We start from the raw sequence: 16,305 nt of genomic DNA, 5'->3' as shown, positions 1-16,305 counted from the left end.
TACTATTAATATCTTCCATCACTTGATGACGTCTCCTTCTCTATGTATTTTTGCTTTTGTTTTCTTTTTATCAAGCTTACAAAAGCTGTGTCTATTTTCTTGTTCTTTTCAGAGAACTAGCTTTTGGATTCAATTAATAGTCCCTTAGTTAAAACCTGGCAGGGGAGGAGGCCCTACAACATGAGCCATTACTGTGGATGAGTTCAGCTTTGCTATTAACATTGAAACCATGTGTACATGTGAACCTGAACTTCCAGGGACCAAAGCATCATGAGAATGCAGGATTAATACCTATTTTCAGTTGATAAATCACAGTCTGAATAGGGACATACCTCCACCAAAATTGCCTTTCTGCATACCTAATCATATTCTAAATGTCATGTATGGTCTCCCTGGTATAGTTCACTAAACAACATTTTGAGCATTTGTATTTTGCTTTAAGGTCTATAATGCCTTTCATACCCTTAATCTCATTTGAGATTTGTGTTTAAAAGGGTCTAATAGATAATCTTGACTAAGGGGGAATACAGTCCTAACCTGATTTTCACATACTGAGATCAGCTGTGGCCCTCAGAATGCTGTTTCTCCAGTGGGCTGAACAGGTCCCACAGAAGAGTGTGTATTTTAGGCAGAGCTAAGAAAGCAAGTATTCCCTCAGATAAGGAAGAGGCATGAGTTGAAATTTTAGCCATGAACAGATAAAAGAAAACAGCAAATTTCAGATACTTATCTTAAAGCAGACAATTATGTGAAATGCATTAGCTTTTTTTCCCTTTCAATTAAGGAGTCAAGGTTTTGTTTGCCCTCTTAAAAACTGGACGAAAAACCTATTACTTATGCACTTTCATTTCTTACCTTTGCAAATATTCTAATCAGATAAGGATTTCAAAAGCTAGATGACTGTAAGCTTTTGCACTCAAATTGACCCAAGTTTAGGATAATAGCTGCAAAAGTATAAAGTGTAGTTTATTGAATTTGGGATTTTTGGTTCACTGATAGACCAGTCTTATGTTGATCATTACGGAGGAGTTATTACAAAGATACTGCTGAAGTCCTTCACAAAGTTAATTTTAATCTTGTACCGCTGACCAGAGATTTCTGATCTATAATAATCTTTTTATAAGCAAACACTTGGCTAGTCTTTCTTTTGTGGTGTATTTAGGTTTCCTTTAAGCACCTGGAGTAGAAACCATCTTAACCTCACATTCCTGTCAGTACTATGCGTAGGACCTTTTTAACTTCTGATAAGTAGTGCTGAGTACTGAAAAAGAGAAAATAATCCTCCACCCTTCCTACCTCAGAGAACTGGTCAATTCACCTACTTGATAGTATTTTCCCTGCTAAGCAAAATGTTCCCATCCTAAATTCCAGGACAGAAAGTGAGTAAAAGAGAGAGAAAATGGTAGCATTAATGACATGATGTCCATAGCATTTTAGTGTTGGAAATAAAATACTAGAGGACAAACCTTTTGACATTGAAATCTTATTTGGGGAGAATGCTCATTATGAAGCAAATGGAAAAAGTAAAATAATCCATTTTTTTTAAGACTGTGAATTATTTATTCTTTCCATTTTTTTCTTCTGGGAGGAGTGTAAACTTAAATCCAAAACATCCTGTAATATAGTTCATTTCTCCTCTGACCTAAAGTCCTAGAAAGATACAGATATTACATGATTGTTCTATTTTTTAAAAATGTTAATACAAAGTATTCCCTGGAAACCTTTTCTTTCAGACAATACCACTCAGAAGTTCACCTCCCCACCCCACCCCCACCCCCCATTCAGCATTCAACTCCATGGCTGAGTACTTGCCATGGTCCCCACCCCTCTGTTTAGTGGTGGGTTGGGAGACAGACGGAGAGTGAACTTTAACATAGAGAAAAATATGGATATCTCAATGGGTATGCCCTGGTTATTTTGGGGAAACTTGCTGCAAAAGTGAATATAATTCAGGTACAGGATACCACACCTAAACAATCTCAAAGGGCAGGCAGAGGACAAGCCAGACAAGACAAAGGAAAGGGGAACGAGGCAGAAGAGACAGCATGGGAAGAGACTAGGACAAAACAAGCCCAGAAAACTGTCAGTGCAAAGGTTTTACTGATGGGATGCAGATAAGGAGGATCTTGTAGAGGTTCCACGCAGAGCCCATACTCTTAACCTCTATACCACTTGGTGACTATATGGAAGATGGGCTTTAAAGTGAGAAGACTGGAGGAAAGATGACCTGTTTGGTAGATACAAGGCCTCAGTTAAAGCATATGAGCACACACACACACATATCCTATATATACATGATATATAGGTATATATATAGGATAGTGATCAGGACTATAGACTCTGCACTAAGACTCCCTGGGTGAAACTAAAATTTCAGTTCCACTAACTTACTGGCAGTATGATGATGTGCCTCAGTTTCAGTACCAGTAAAACTAGGAATAGCAACATTACCCAGCCAACAGGATTTTTTGAGGATTAAATGAAATCCTACACAGAAGTACACTTCACCTAGTGGCTAGGAGTGCCCAAAGTTTGCCCCTATTAGAATGTTACAAGTTGCAGAGACAGGAATGGACCTATTTTACTAAGTAGATACAATTAGCAGGGTTTGGGGATTCAGGCTGGGGGCAGGGGGGAATGGAAAGGGAGGCAGAGGGGACTAGAGGTTTTTACTGCCAGCTAGATTACTGGCTAGCTAGGAAGGCCACCAACAATAAAGGAGATGTCTTATGGAAAACAGAGAGGACTTCCTTTCCTTTTGGACATTTTAAGTTTAAGGTATTAATGGAATATCTATGCACAAATAACCGGTTTAAATGGTTGAACATGAGTATGAGGCTCAGGGAAGTGATGTAGGGGAGTCATTAGCAAACAGATGACAAGGTAAGTGTTAGAACACTGGGCCAAAAATATCATTCTGAAAAATATGCACATTTATTTTGTGTTAATATATAAAATGTATTTAAATGACATGAAAATATAGAAAATATCAGTTTTAGCAGTGTGGGAATGAAGAATGACTTATGACAAATATAGTATATTCACATTATTCAGAAAAATTAGAGTACTAATAGCACATTCTGATCCTAAACCATATATATCAAATAAGGACAGATGCCTCTACGCACTCAGTTTTGAGTCAGCTAGATTTTACAAAGTTATTCTCAGAAAGACCAAAGTAAATTGACATTAACAAACAATGTTAAGTTCTTTGAAAGGTTATTTTCTATAACCACTTTGTTTAAAGCATAATAAAAAGGCATTTAATCTCAACACTGTCAGTCTTCATTCCCAGTAAAAATAAGTACATGTTAATGATCTGATGTCAGGATGCCAACTGGTCAAATTTCTTCTTTTTTTAAGTCATTTCCCCCTAATATCCAGAATTGTTTCACTGAAACAATCAAAAAGCTAACATTAAGTCTGCTCTACCCACTTAGCAAAGTAGTGAAGTAATTTTACTTGTCCTATCACTTGTGGAACCAAGCCTTCTTTAAAAAATAAATGGAAGAGTGCAGGGGCACCTGGGTGGCTCAGTCGGTTGAGCGTCCGACTTCGGCTCAGGTCACGATCTCGCGGTATGTGAGTTCGAGCCCCGCGTCGGGCTCTGTGCTGACTGCTCAGAGCCTGGAGCCTGTTTCAGATTCTGTGTCTCCCTCTCTCTCTGACCCTCCCCCGCCCCGTTCATGCTCTGTCTCTCAATGTCTCAGAAATAAATAAACGTTAAAAAAAATAATAAATGGAAGAGTGGAATTTAAGTTTATCGTTATTAGTCAAAATATCACAAAAGCCATAATGAGCCACCAAATCCAGCAATTCCAGCACAGAACACCTGCAATACATTTAGGAACCTGCAAACTTTCTATTTTGTCCTCCATAGGCTGGGAGCCACTAGTGCAGTTATTCTGGCATTTCAAATATGGAAAAATGAAATATTTTGAGGTGTCATTTCAGGGTGGGAGGGGGTAATAATAGGGTATGAGCATTTTCCTTCAGTGTTGTTGATATTTTTGGCAGCACAGTATTCTTTTAGCTCGTGGACCTGCGTTTCCCTCACAAGTGAACATTTCGTGTTCCCACTCCCGCATCCCTCCACCCCAATACCAGCAGCATGCTCCATCACTGTGACAATCACATAATGGCCACAAACACCCCCTACAATAGTAGTGCTGTCCCAGGTTGACCAACCACTATTGTAAAAGGTTGGCTCAGCTGATTAAAATGCTGCTTTTAGCAGCTTGGGTGTCTTTGTTGCAATACCAAATACTGAGAACACAACAAATGTTTATTTAAGAAAACCCACTCCCATTACTAGGGCGGGGGTGGGGGGGTCAGAGTATCCTAAAAGGTCAGAGAACTCTTAGAAATCTAGTTCAACCATTCCAAATTTACAGATGGGGGGAAAAATGTCCAAAAGAAGTTAAGTGACAGGCCCATAGTTCCATGGCTAGGAAATGGCTAAGCCAGAATTAAAACCCTAAATTCTAGTCCAGTACTTCTACTACACCATGCCCCCAACTCACACAACCCACACATGGATATATTAAAAGCTCAGCAGCTCCAGTTATGTCCAAAGGAACAAAAGTCCTTTAAATTTCACACATGAAGACAAACACCACCCCCCCCAAAAGTCACTCAGATTCACTGGGGTCTAAGGATTCATTTAATAATGCTTTGAGGTTTCCATTCCAGGCTTAATAATTCACCTTCAAATTAAAACCTGGCATTTTTACTTATCATCCCATCCAAGTAAGAATTTTATGAATGTAAAATATATACCAGTTTCTACATTAGCGTATCTTGAGGAAGTGATGAACAGCTCCTGCTGCCATTTTAAACTTAACAATTCAACTTCAAATTTTGTCAGCTTATAATAAATATATGGGTGTAGCTTTAAACAGTAAGTTGTGGACAACTGGCACCATGAAAAAGCAGCATGTGTAAGTGTAAGATGATCTTCCCCATATATATTAGGAAAAAAAGGAATCTTCACTACAACGATAAGCAAAATATCCAACAAATACATACTAATTTCTCATGGCCTCATGGTTGGGAGTGGGGGGAGGGGCACGGACTTCATGCAAGATGCTCCAAATATTAACATCAAATACTACACACCCATATTGTTTATACTTAATGATATAATTTCACTACTTTTAGTAAATTAGCAATATTTGGCACTTTTTGTCTCACGTTTACACCTAGATACCAGAACATAAAATACTATTATTTATTAGCCCCATTTATCACCCATGCTAATTTTCTTTCTAGAATGGTAAAGGTATGGTAAAGAAATGAACCAAATATCTGCTCATAAACAAAAAGTTTTCTTTTTGATACACTTAGCTACTGTTTTAAAGACTGGAGTCCTGGATGACCAGCTCCCTTTGGAAGATCTAACCACTGAATTTAGTTTGCTTTCTTACAAATGCACGTGTGATCAAAGATGGACCCAGTGGTATATTACTGACTTACTGCCAAATGGCAAACTTATCAAAGTAGCTGTGATTCTCAACAAGGGTCAAAGCCTACTCCTAGTTCCCAGGGAGAATATCAGATCTGTCTTATTTCAGCTGCATAATTGAAGGCAGAAGGCAGAAAGAAGAGGGTGTCAATTCTGACGTCTTCCTGTGCCCACCACCTTCATATCACGGTGAAAAGTGGGGACTGTGTATCCAACTGAAGGAAAACACCTCAACATGTTATCATTGCAGAAACAAAACCAACAGAATCCTTTACAGTAGTCTCAGATACACTACTCCCCTTTTGTCTCTAGATAGGGTGGATGCAGAGCAATGGGAACACAAATATCCTCACCAGATGAAGGAGTTAACAGTGGCACTCCCATTTTGGAAAGCTTTTCTCAGATACTATCCCACCACTGCCTCTTAAAACTAAAGAATTCTAATTACTAACTTATTCCCGTAAGTGAAAAATAAAATTTCCTAGCAGGAAAACAGCTAGCTAGAGGTGGGGCTAAATCCTCAGAGCTGCTAACATTTAGGATTTAGGATTCTCCCAGAGATTACATTCAACATCATCATACAGACCGGGGGCTGGGGGGCACGTGCGGCAAGACACACACATCCAGGACTCATGTGTAAAAGAACAAAAGGGAAACCTGGATACTACTGTTTCTGCCAATGCCATAAACATCTCCCAGGACTTGGAAATGACCAGCTAATTTTACCTCAGTCTAACCATTAGCTCTGCAGAATCTGTTGACCCTAACATAAAGAAGGAAGATGAAGGAGAAAGTCAATTACAGATTTCACAAATATCTGGTATGTAAGTCTGTAATTTTTAATTAGAATTAACTATCAAAGACACTGCACCTTTTAAGTCTTTGAACTTAATAATGTTTAACAGTGGCTTTATTAGGTGAACGCTTGAAAGCATTCAACATTAAATTCAATTTACTTCACATAAATGTTTGCAAATACATTATCAGCAATTCTTAAATATTTCAAATCAACCCACTTAAGTATAGAAGGCTTGCTCATAGGTCTTCTGAGGTGACAAGACGACTGAAAGGAACCTTGGACTTGAGTCCAGATCTCTAACCAACAATCACCATGTCATCACCGGTGAACTCATATGAGGGAACTTCAAGATTGAGAGGTGCAGGCCCCTTCCTGATCCTGCCAGAAGCATCATAGTGTGACCCATGGCAAGGGCAGTAATAACCACCAAAATCTCCTGCATTTGCAATGGGTACACAACCAAGATGAGTGCAAACACCTATCAGGATAACCCATTCAGGTTTCTTTACTCGATCTAAATCATGCTGTGGGTCCCTCAACTGGGACACTTCAACTGCAGCTTCCTGCTCAATTTCCTTCTTGGTTCTATGACGCACAAACAGCGGTTTTCCTCTCCATTTGAAAGCCATGTTCTTGCCTTCTGGAATATCGGATAGCTTGATTTCGATTTTCGACATGGCCAACACATCAGCAGAAGCACTCATGCTGGAAACAAACTGGGAGACGACATTCTTGGCAGCATATGCAACACCTATACTAGTTGTTGCAGTTATCAAATAGGAGAAACCTTTTCTAGCCTCACTGCTCTCTTTTGAAGACTTTGTACCATCTAACACTTCGGTGCGTCGATAGTCAGAGAAGTCAGGCACTCTGATGTCTGTGTGGGAATAACGAACAGAAGCAGGGACTGCAAGATAAACAGAAAGTTAAAAAAACAATTAGATGAGTACCCTGAAAGAAGTATACATCAGGAAATAACCTTTGTGAATTCATAAGCAAAAATCAAGTTATAAAAATGTTAAATATAGCACTAATGCCAGAAATGGTCAGGTTGGCAGTGCCTGCATAGAAAATATTGAAAAAGAAATGGAAGTCAATCACTACCTATCATACTGGTATGAAATCACAGGATAATATGCGTAAACTGAACTTCTTCCTGATTGAACACAGTTGATTCAGAATTTCTAACGATTTAGTGCATCAAATCTAAAAAGTTAAATAGTACTGTAAACAGCAATATTTTAAAATCCCCAAAATTCAACATGCCAAGACATACAACTATGTTAACTACCTCCCATATTCTCTGGATTACAAGGGACCGTAAAACTCATCAAGTCTACCCAATAAGTTGATTTGTGGGGCTCCTGGGTAGCTCGGTCAGTTAAGCGTCTGACTCCTGATTTCAGGAGCCTGCTTGAGATTTTCGCTCTCCCTCTCTCTCTGCCCCTCCCCCACCCATGTTCTCTCTCTCTCTCTCTCTCTCTCTCTCGTGCACAAAATAAACATTAAGAAAAAGGTGATTTGTGATCATCTTATTAAACCAAATGTCTAACTTCACATTACTATCTTACTCTCTGAAAGTTCAGTAGAACTGCTAAAAATTCATAAATACTTATTACCATAAACATTCTGTGAACTGTTAGTATAACTTTAGTTGCAGAAAATGAAGAGATTTTCTATTTTAGACTCTGGAGTATAAATCAGTATTACTTTAACTTCAAGTAAAGCCACCAATGGGCAGAAAAGGACATCCTTGTCAAAATACACAACTATCAAATGAAATCTCCAAAAGACCCAATTATTTCAACTTAGTACAGGATAAAAGACAAATTTTCAGGGGCGCCTGGGTGGCGCAGTCGGTTAAGCGTCCGACTTCAGCCAGGTCACGATCTCGCGGTCTGTGAGTTCGAGCCCCGCGTCGGGCTCTGGGCTGATGGCTCAGAGCCTGGAGCCTGTTTCCGATTCTGTGTCTCCCTCTCTCTCTGCCCCTCCCCCGTTCATGCTCTGTCTTCTCTGTCCCAAAAATAAATAAAAAACGTTGAAAAAAAAAAAAAAAAAAAAAGACAAATTTTCATATATCCCCCTCTTCAGTGAAGGGCAGTAACTTCTATAAGAGTAAGGGCATTATCTTTCTTTTTCAGTGCTGTGGATTTCTCAACTGAGACACTACTACTGCAGGCTGGCCAGATCTTTGTGTCAAATGAATGTTAACTAATTACTATTTATGTAGTACTTTGGATGTAAGTAGTTTTTAAACTAAATAGATTATGACCTTTTGTCCATAGAATTTTAAAATATCTGACAAAAAATTAACTTACTGGCATCACTTTTAAGTATGTTTCAGGAAGCAAATCTCTTTGCAAGTTGTATACGCATTTTAGGAAATTTGTCACAAGGTTTCTTTTTTTATAAAAGGGACATTAAAAATTTCTCACTTAAAAACTGTGTTGTTTCAAAAAGAAAAATGTACTTATAAAATGCAATTTCATGTAAGTTGCAGCCTACCAGGCTGTCTCATCCTAATATACTTCCTTGAGTATTACAATAAAGAACATGACCACACTTTTCACATGGTTCTCAAAGTCAGTAACAATGGAAGCTGTAAGTCAGCCTTGAATGTGGAGATTAGGGGCACTGATCCCATATGCAGTGGGATTAACACATAATTTGTATGTTATATATCTCATATATATAATTCTTATAATAAATTCTTATAATAAAGCTAGGGAAAACATTAAGAAAACCATAAAAAATACATTTGCAGCAGTGTACCATATTTATAAAAAAAAAAAAAATCCACATATAAGTGGACCTGCACAGTTCAAATCCATGTTGTTCAAGGGCCAGCTGTATTCCCAAACAATGGTGAAACCTATCAAAATCACTCTATGTACTTTTCTGGGACCAGGACAAGGGTAGTGACTACCTAATATTTACAACTATGGCAAAGTGACATTATCATATACTACCCTACTTCTACCTAATGCTAACCTAACAGTGTAGACTGGGGTTTGGGATCAAGTATGAATTACCTTCCTTTGGTATTCTCTGGAATTACAAAGGAAAATGTGTATCATACCTAAAAGATGACGGAACCAAAGTCCATACTTCTACATTAAAAACCGTGTCTACAATCTTTAACCATATAACAGTATACAAGCAAATGTACAGGAACATTAAACAGAATGGTTTTGACATTCTCATCCAGAGATTTGGTGGTGAAAGAAATCCAGCTGTCTACTGCCACTCTACCTAGCAGGTTACACTTTAGTACAATAGTACAATACTGTACTATTGTATATTGTACCACCATGAATATTTTGGGAAATTTAACTGCCATATTGCAAAAGTCATTTCTAAATAATTTATATTAACCGTATTAGGTGTGACTTTAGCAACAAAGATGCTAGCTAGATTTAGTTCTAAACTCAAGCAAAACCAGATATTTCTGGAAATAGAGAAAATTTAAGAGACTATAACAAAAAACAGGTTTTCCTTTCCTAAGATGAACTCTGATGTGCCTTGGAAATCTTCCTCTCACCTCATGGATCTCCTGATCCAACCCTCCCATTTCACACCCTCAGAACTCTTTCTACAAACCATCTAGACAGATTATAATGTGAACTGAAACTACAAGCTGAAGGCATTATTATAGAAAAAGTTTGCCTTACGGTTCTGTATCATTTACCTGTTCTTGGGAAAGTCAGGTAAGCCTCTAATTTTTAGAAGAAACCCTTTAGTTACTAGACAAATTCCAAAGATGCTTTTTGCATTTGCTGTTGAAATTTTGTCCTCCTTTATTGTTTCTTACCTCCAGATCCAAAGAATAGGCTTGGGATGGGCTGGTGTACTCTGCTCATGCCCTGAACAGTGTCTCCAAAACCCACTGGTGCCCCCAAACAACAACAACAAAAATCACCATTTTATTCATTCGCCACTATCCTGCACTGCCTGTATGCAAAATCTGAGGTTGTAGGAAACAGAAAAATAAAGATTCTTCTCTATGCCTCAAGCTCAAGGTCAGAGGAATCACCAGGAAATCCAATAGTAGGAAGTGTTATGTACCATAAAATAAAAATTTTATTGACCTGACCCTGAACGGAGATTGATTTGGTAAGACGGAAATGTGGAAAACTGGTGGGAGGATTATTTTAAAGTAAAGAGAACAGGGTGAATGAAGGAAAACTAAAGAGAGTGGGGGTAATAACTTAGCTTGCAGGGCAAGTGTCACTGTCAGTGGGGCCAGGCAGGCAGATAACGCAATGGAGGAGGTCTGGTGAGAACTGTGATGACCTGGAAGAGTGATTGCTCCAACTAAGAGGGCAGCCAGTGCACAGCACTTTTCTCATGGTGAAACAAGTTCAGTGTTGCCAGATTCCAACATTTTAAAACACGCAAAAAATCTCCCTTTTAAGACTGTGCAGGTTGGGAACACTACAGGTACAATGGCACACAGGTTGCCATTTGAGGATTTCCAATACAGAGCATAAAAAAAAAAAAAAAAAAGACATGGCACAAAAGATAGTGCAGGATCTGGTTCATGGCTAAATCAATCTTTGAAATCCATGTTCTATCACATACACAAAGTTTATCCTTGTGTAAGTCACTTCACTTCTTGTAGTTTGTTTTCTACCTGTAAAATGGGAATATCACCAACCTCTGCTTGTGGCTCTTCTTGAGCATCAAACTGATTACAGTGTAAAAACCCTCTGGCCCAGCAAAACATTGCCGATACTCCACATCATTAATGACCTTGGGGCTTGTGTTATTGTTTTGCTGCTGTTGCTGTTGAGAGGGATGCGTGAAAGACAAGGGCATTAGACGGTTTAGGTGGCGGTGAGCAGGACAGGGTCCCAAATATTAATAGTTCTTATTTTTTCAACATGTATAATAAAATGCCCCCAAATGTGCTAATGGCTTTAAGTAGAATTTTTCCATCTAAACCTCATGACATTACCTACGTAATTGGTATAATCATTCATCCATTTCACTGGTGAGGAAAAACATTCAGAAATTTGCCCAAACGAGCTGTAAGCAGCAAAATCTGTCAGACTTTGCTGGAAACAGTCGGCTTTCAGAGTTCTTGAACTTAACCTATGACGTACAAGATTAGCCTGTGGTTTAGGCAGACTGGTCGCCAACGGAAACAGAGGCCCGCAAAGCGAGAGCTGGAGGTCACTTGAGATCGCCCAACCTAGCCGCGTCCGCGCACAGGTGAGGGCAGAGACCCAGGAGGTGTAGAAGCTTGCCCAAGGTCGACCCAGCAAGGCAACTTAATCCCCCAAAGGGGCTCCGCTCCATTTCCCCGCCCTCCTGAGCTGCGCCATGGGTCGAGGGCCGGAGGGAGCGAGAACGGGGGTACCCCTCAGCCCGGCTCACCATTGAGGCCCACGGAGGCGACCAAAGGCCGGCTCGCGGCCTGGCCACTCAGCGACTCCCGGCACAGGAAGGGCCGCTTCACGTCCAGCACTGGCGGCTCCGAGGTGGCGGGCACTGAAGCCTGCACCAGAGGCCTCAACGCGCCCGCCACCCCGCGGGACGTGGCCGATAGGACGGGCGCGAACGGGCCCGAACGGGCGGCCACCGACAACATGGCGACAGGGGCTCCAAACGCCGAGCCGGTCACAGGGACGACCTTTCGCCGCGGCGCAGGCGCGAGGAAGCACAGGAGGCGCGCGATCCGTGACGTCAGCGCGCCGGCCTCAACGGTGGCTCCCCGGAGAGGTGGGGGTACAGAGCCAGGAAAGGCGCTGCGTCAGAGGCGGGGCTTCGAGCTTACGCTAAGAGCGGAAGGGGGCGGGGCGGAGCCGGGCGGGAAGGTGTGGGTGCCGCCCAATCTGTCCTCCCCAACGTCTTTTGGTGTGTAACCTGGTGTCTGCGCAAAGCAGGCCCGCAGGAGTCGTCCCGCGAGTCGACTTTGGGTCCCTCAGAGTAAAAACTTAATCTGTAGGAACCTAGGGATAAGAATAAGTTGTCATCATAGTTTAGGGAAAATAGTAATTCTTAACATATGTGCATATATAATGTAATACTTATATATAAGGATATATGTTAGGGTGTATACATATACATTGTATATAATAGGTTTTATGTACTTATAAAACCTAGAGCCAGGCAAATAGTGGCCACCATGTGTGTACTATAATGATGATTATTAGCACCATCGAAGTAAAAAATAAATTTTAAAAAGGCCGGGGATTTTTGGTTAAAGCTTAACAATCATAGTGATAATGGTAATGACTTATGTGTATTAAGCATTTACTATGTATTAGATTTTGTGCTTTACCTTCATTTTTTCATTTATAGTCAATATCCCTATGAGGTAACAGCTATTTTCCAATGAGGAAACCAATGTTTAGAGGGATTATGTGCCCCGGACTAGATAGCCAACAAGGGGTGAAAGGGGGTAGTCTGGCTTTTGAGCGCTCTTAATCACTACCAGTTTTCCTAAGTGAGATTTTAGGGGATTCAGGGATGGGTCCCTAAATCACTTTCTATCACATGGTGAGAAAATTATTTCCTTCTTAATTTTCTTTCAATCCTTCTGATTACACCAATGAGAAAGTCCCAGTTTGGTGCTAATATATTGTTAATTCCTAACACTTGCTAACCGTCCTTTTAAGAGAATAGGCCTTGACTTCAAAGCCCTTGGTTACTTGAATCAGCATGTGGAAGATTTAATAATATAATTTTCTTTTCATGGTATTTATTTTGTCCCCTTAGTGATTCTCCAATGACTTTAGTGAAAAAAACTTTTACTTAGGTCAAAATGAGTTAATTTAAATATTAAGTAAATGAAGTTTTTCTGTGCTGTGCATGGGCCCTGGGACCTTGGCGAGTTTCCTGACTCCTCTATGCTTTAGTTTCCTCACCTGTAAAATGGAGGTGGTAATGATGCCACCTAGAAGGAGTAAATGTACTAATATGTGTAACAGTACCTACAAGGGGCCCCACATGCTAAACACCAGGCTTGCTAGTATTGTTTTATCTGACATATTCCTTCAATTCCTGCTGACTCATTTGTGTTCCTCTCTCTAGGTCCACAGCACACTGAACACTTCCTCCTGGACCCTTCTCAGGGTCTAAGTCTTGGCCATCCATATTGCCCTAGGGACTCTGTGGTACTCTCAGCACTGGAACTGGCCTCCTCAGGGGTTACTCTGACTTGGCTAGCCATAGGTCTGGCACTGGGCTCACCCCAGCAACAACCCTCATGGTAAGAGTGGATGCTTCCAGAGCAGCTACTACACCCCGTGTGTTTGAGTTCTTTATATGGAATAATGCACTTAATATCACAACAGCCCTTTGAATTGGTTAAGAGTAGGTGAGGATGGAAAAAAAAGAGGGAAGGAGCCTTTACAAGACTCTGGGTTTAATCCTAGTTCTAATACTCACAAGCTGTAAGCCCTAAAATGAGTTATATATAGCCTCTGTGTATGCCTCAGTTTTCATTCTATAAAATGAAGATAATAATAGTGTTTATCCCCAAAGGGTTATTTTAAGGATGAATTGGACTAATATGTGTAAAGTGCAGAGAACCATGCCTGGCATACAGTAAGTGCTATGAAATGTCCATGATAACAATAAAAATAACTCCTTCCATTTTATGCTGGGAGAAACTGAGATTCAAAGATGACAAATGAGGGGCACCTGGGTGGCTCAGTCGGTTAAGCGTCCGACTTCAGCTCAGGTCATGATCTCAGGTTTGTGAGTCCAAGCCCCATGTCGGGCTCTGTGCTGACAGCTCAGAACCTGGAGCCTGCTTCGGATTCTGTGACTCCCTCTCTCTCTGCACCTCCTGCACTCATTTTCTGTCTCTCAAAAAATAAATAAATGTTAAAATGTTTTTTTAAAAACGGTGAAAAATAAAAGATGACCTACCCAAAGCCACATCATTTTCTTCCGCCTTATTGAGATATAATTGACATATAACATGTAAATTTAAGGTGTACAGTGTATTAACTTGATATACTTATATATTGCAACTTGATTACCACCATAGTGTTAGCTAACACCCCAATCACACCATAGAATTATTTCTTTTTTTGTGGTGGGAACACAATCTAGTTTCTTGCCAACTTTCAGATGTATAATACATTGTTAACTACAATCACCATGCTGTGTGCTAGATCCCCAGAACTTATTCATCTTAGAACTGGAAGTTTGGAGCCTTTGACTGACATCTCCCCGTCTCCCACAACCCCAGCCCCTGGTAACCACCACTCTACTCTGTGTTTCTATGAATTCCAAGTCTTTACATTCAATATATGTGAGATCATATAGCATTTGACTTTCTCTATCTGAATTATTTCACTGATCATAATGCTTTCTGGATTGTTTTTGTTGTTGTTCCAAATGGCAGGATTTCCTTCTTTCTCATGGCTGAATAATATTCAATTCAATGTATGTACCGTATCTTCTTTATCCATTTATCCACTAACAGACATTTAGGTTGTTTCCATATCTTGACTATAGTGAATGTTCCTATAATGAACATGGGAGGGCCCATATCTCTTTAAATCCTGTTTTCATTTCCTTTTGATATATACCCAGAAGTTGCATTGTTGGATCATATGGTAGTTCTATTTTTAAATTATTGAGACACCTCCATACTGTTTTCCATAGTGACTATATCAAGTTACATTCCCACCAACAGTGCACAAGGATTCCCTTTTCTCTACGTCCTCACCAGCATTTGTTATATACCTTATCTTTTTGATAATAACCATTCTAAAAGGTGTGACATGATACCTCATTGTGGTTTTGATTTGCATTTTCCTGATTATTAGTGATGTTGAGCACATTTTCATGTGCCTGTTGACATTTGTGTGTCTTCTTTGGAAAAATGTCTATTCAGATCCTCTGCCCATTTTTTAAAAAATGTTTATTTATTTATTTTGAGAGAGAGAGAGAGAGAATGAAAGCAAGTGGGAGAGGGGAGAGAAAGAATCCCAAGCAGGCTCTGTGCTGTCAGTGCAGAGCTCGATGTGGGGCTCTGCCTCACTAACCATGAGATCATGACCTGAGCCTAAACGAAGAATCACTTAACTGACTGAACCACCCAGACACCGCCCCCCTGCCCATTTTTTAATCAGATTGTTTATTTTGTTGCTACTGAGTTGTATGAACTCTATATATTTTGAGTTGTATGAACTCGTTATATATTTTGACAATCTCTAATCAGATATCTGATTTGCAAAGATCTTCCCCTATTCTTTTTTTTAAAATTTTTTTGTTTATTTATTATTGAGAGACAGAGACAGAACATGAACATGGGAGGGGCAGAGAGAGGGGAGACACAGAATCTGAAGCAGGCTCCAGGCTCTGAGCTGTCTGCACAGAGCCCGACACAGGGCTTGAACTCACAAACCGCGAGATCATAACCTGAGCTGAAGTCAAATGCTTAACCGACTGAGCCACCCAGATGCCCCTATTATTTGTTTTCTTTAATATTTATTTATTTTTGAGAGAGAGAAAGACAAAATGTGAGTGGGGGAGGGGCAGAAAAAGAGGGAGACACAGAATCCAAAGCAGGCTCCAAGTTCTGAGCTGTCAGCACAAAGCCCGACGTGGGGCTTGAACTCACAGATCATGAGATCATGACCTGAGCTAACAATGGATGCTTAACTGACTGAGCCACCCAGGTACCCCAATCCTCTCCCATTCTAATGGTTGCTTTTTCATTTGTTAATGGTTTTCTTTGCTGTGCAGAGGATTTTTAATCTGACATATTCTCACTTATTGTTTTCTTTTGTTGCTTGTGCTTTTGGTGTCACATCCAAAAAATTATTGCTAAGACCAAAGTCAAGGAAAGTTTTCCCCTATGCATTCTTCTAGGAGTTTTATAGTTTCTCTTCCTATGCTTAAGCCTTTTATCCATTTTGAGTTAATTTTTGTGAGTGGTGTAAGTAGGGGTCGAATGTTCTTCTCCATGTGGTCATCTTCTTTTCCCAACACCATATATTGAAGATAGAATCTTTTCTCCCTTTTAGTATTCATGACTCCCTTGCTAAATATGAGTTGGCCATATATGTTAGGGTTT

At 40.0% G+C, this 16,305-nt stretch overlaps 1 protein-coding gene across 1 annotated transcript; it reads right to left on the bottom strand.

Moving 5' to 3' along the window:
- Positions 1-6,280: 6,280 nt before the first annotated feature.
- On the bottom strand, positions 6,281-11,933 carry LOC122494168 (cytochrome b-c1 complex subunit Rieske, mitochondrial). The gene is made up of 2 exons (XM_043599140.1): positions 11,643-11,933; positions 6,281-7,170 (listed from the first exon to the last, which is right to left on the bottom strand). Exons 1-2 carry the CDS (start codon positions 11,854-11,856, stop codon positions 6,560-6,562), a joined length of 825 nt encoding a protein of 274 aa, XP_043455075.1. The 5' UTR covers positions 11,857-11,933; the 3' UTR covers positions 6,281-6,559.
- Between the last annotated feature and the right edge of the window lie 4,372 nt (positions 11,934-16,305).

This window comes from Prionailurus bengalensis, chromosome E2 (genome assembly GCF_016509475.1).
Source record: "Prionailurus bengalensis isolate Pbe53 chromosome E2, Fcat_Pben_1.1_paternal_pri, whole genome shotgun sequence".
Classification (NCBI taxonomy): Eukaryota; Metazoa; Chordata; class Mammalia; order Carnivora; family Felidae; genus Prionailurus; species Prionailurus bengalensis.
Note: the sequence above shows the minus strand (reverse complement) of the source record. Positions and strands in the feature narration are given on the sequence as shown.

Bases quoted from the DNA above. Each gene is read 5' to 3' on its own strand.
- LOC122494168 (XM_043599140.1), bottom strand. From the start codon at position 11,856: ATGTTGTCGGTGGCCGCCCGTTCGGGCCCGTTCGCGCCCGTCCTATCG. The intron at 7,171-11,642 runs GTGAGCCGGGCT...TTTATCTTGCAG, and splicing joins CGCCTCCGTGGGCCTCAATG to TCCCTGCTTCTGTTCGTTAT.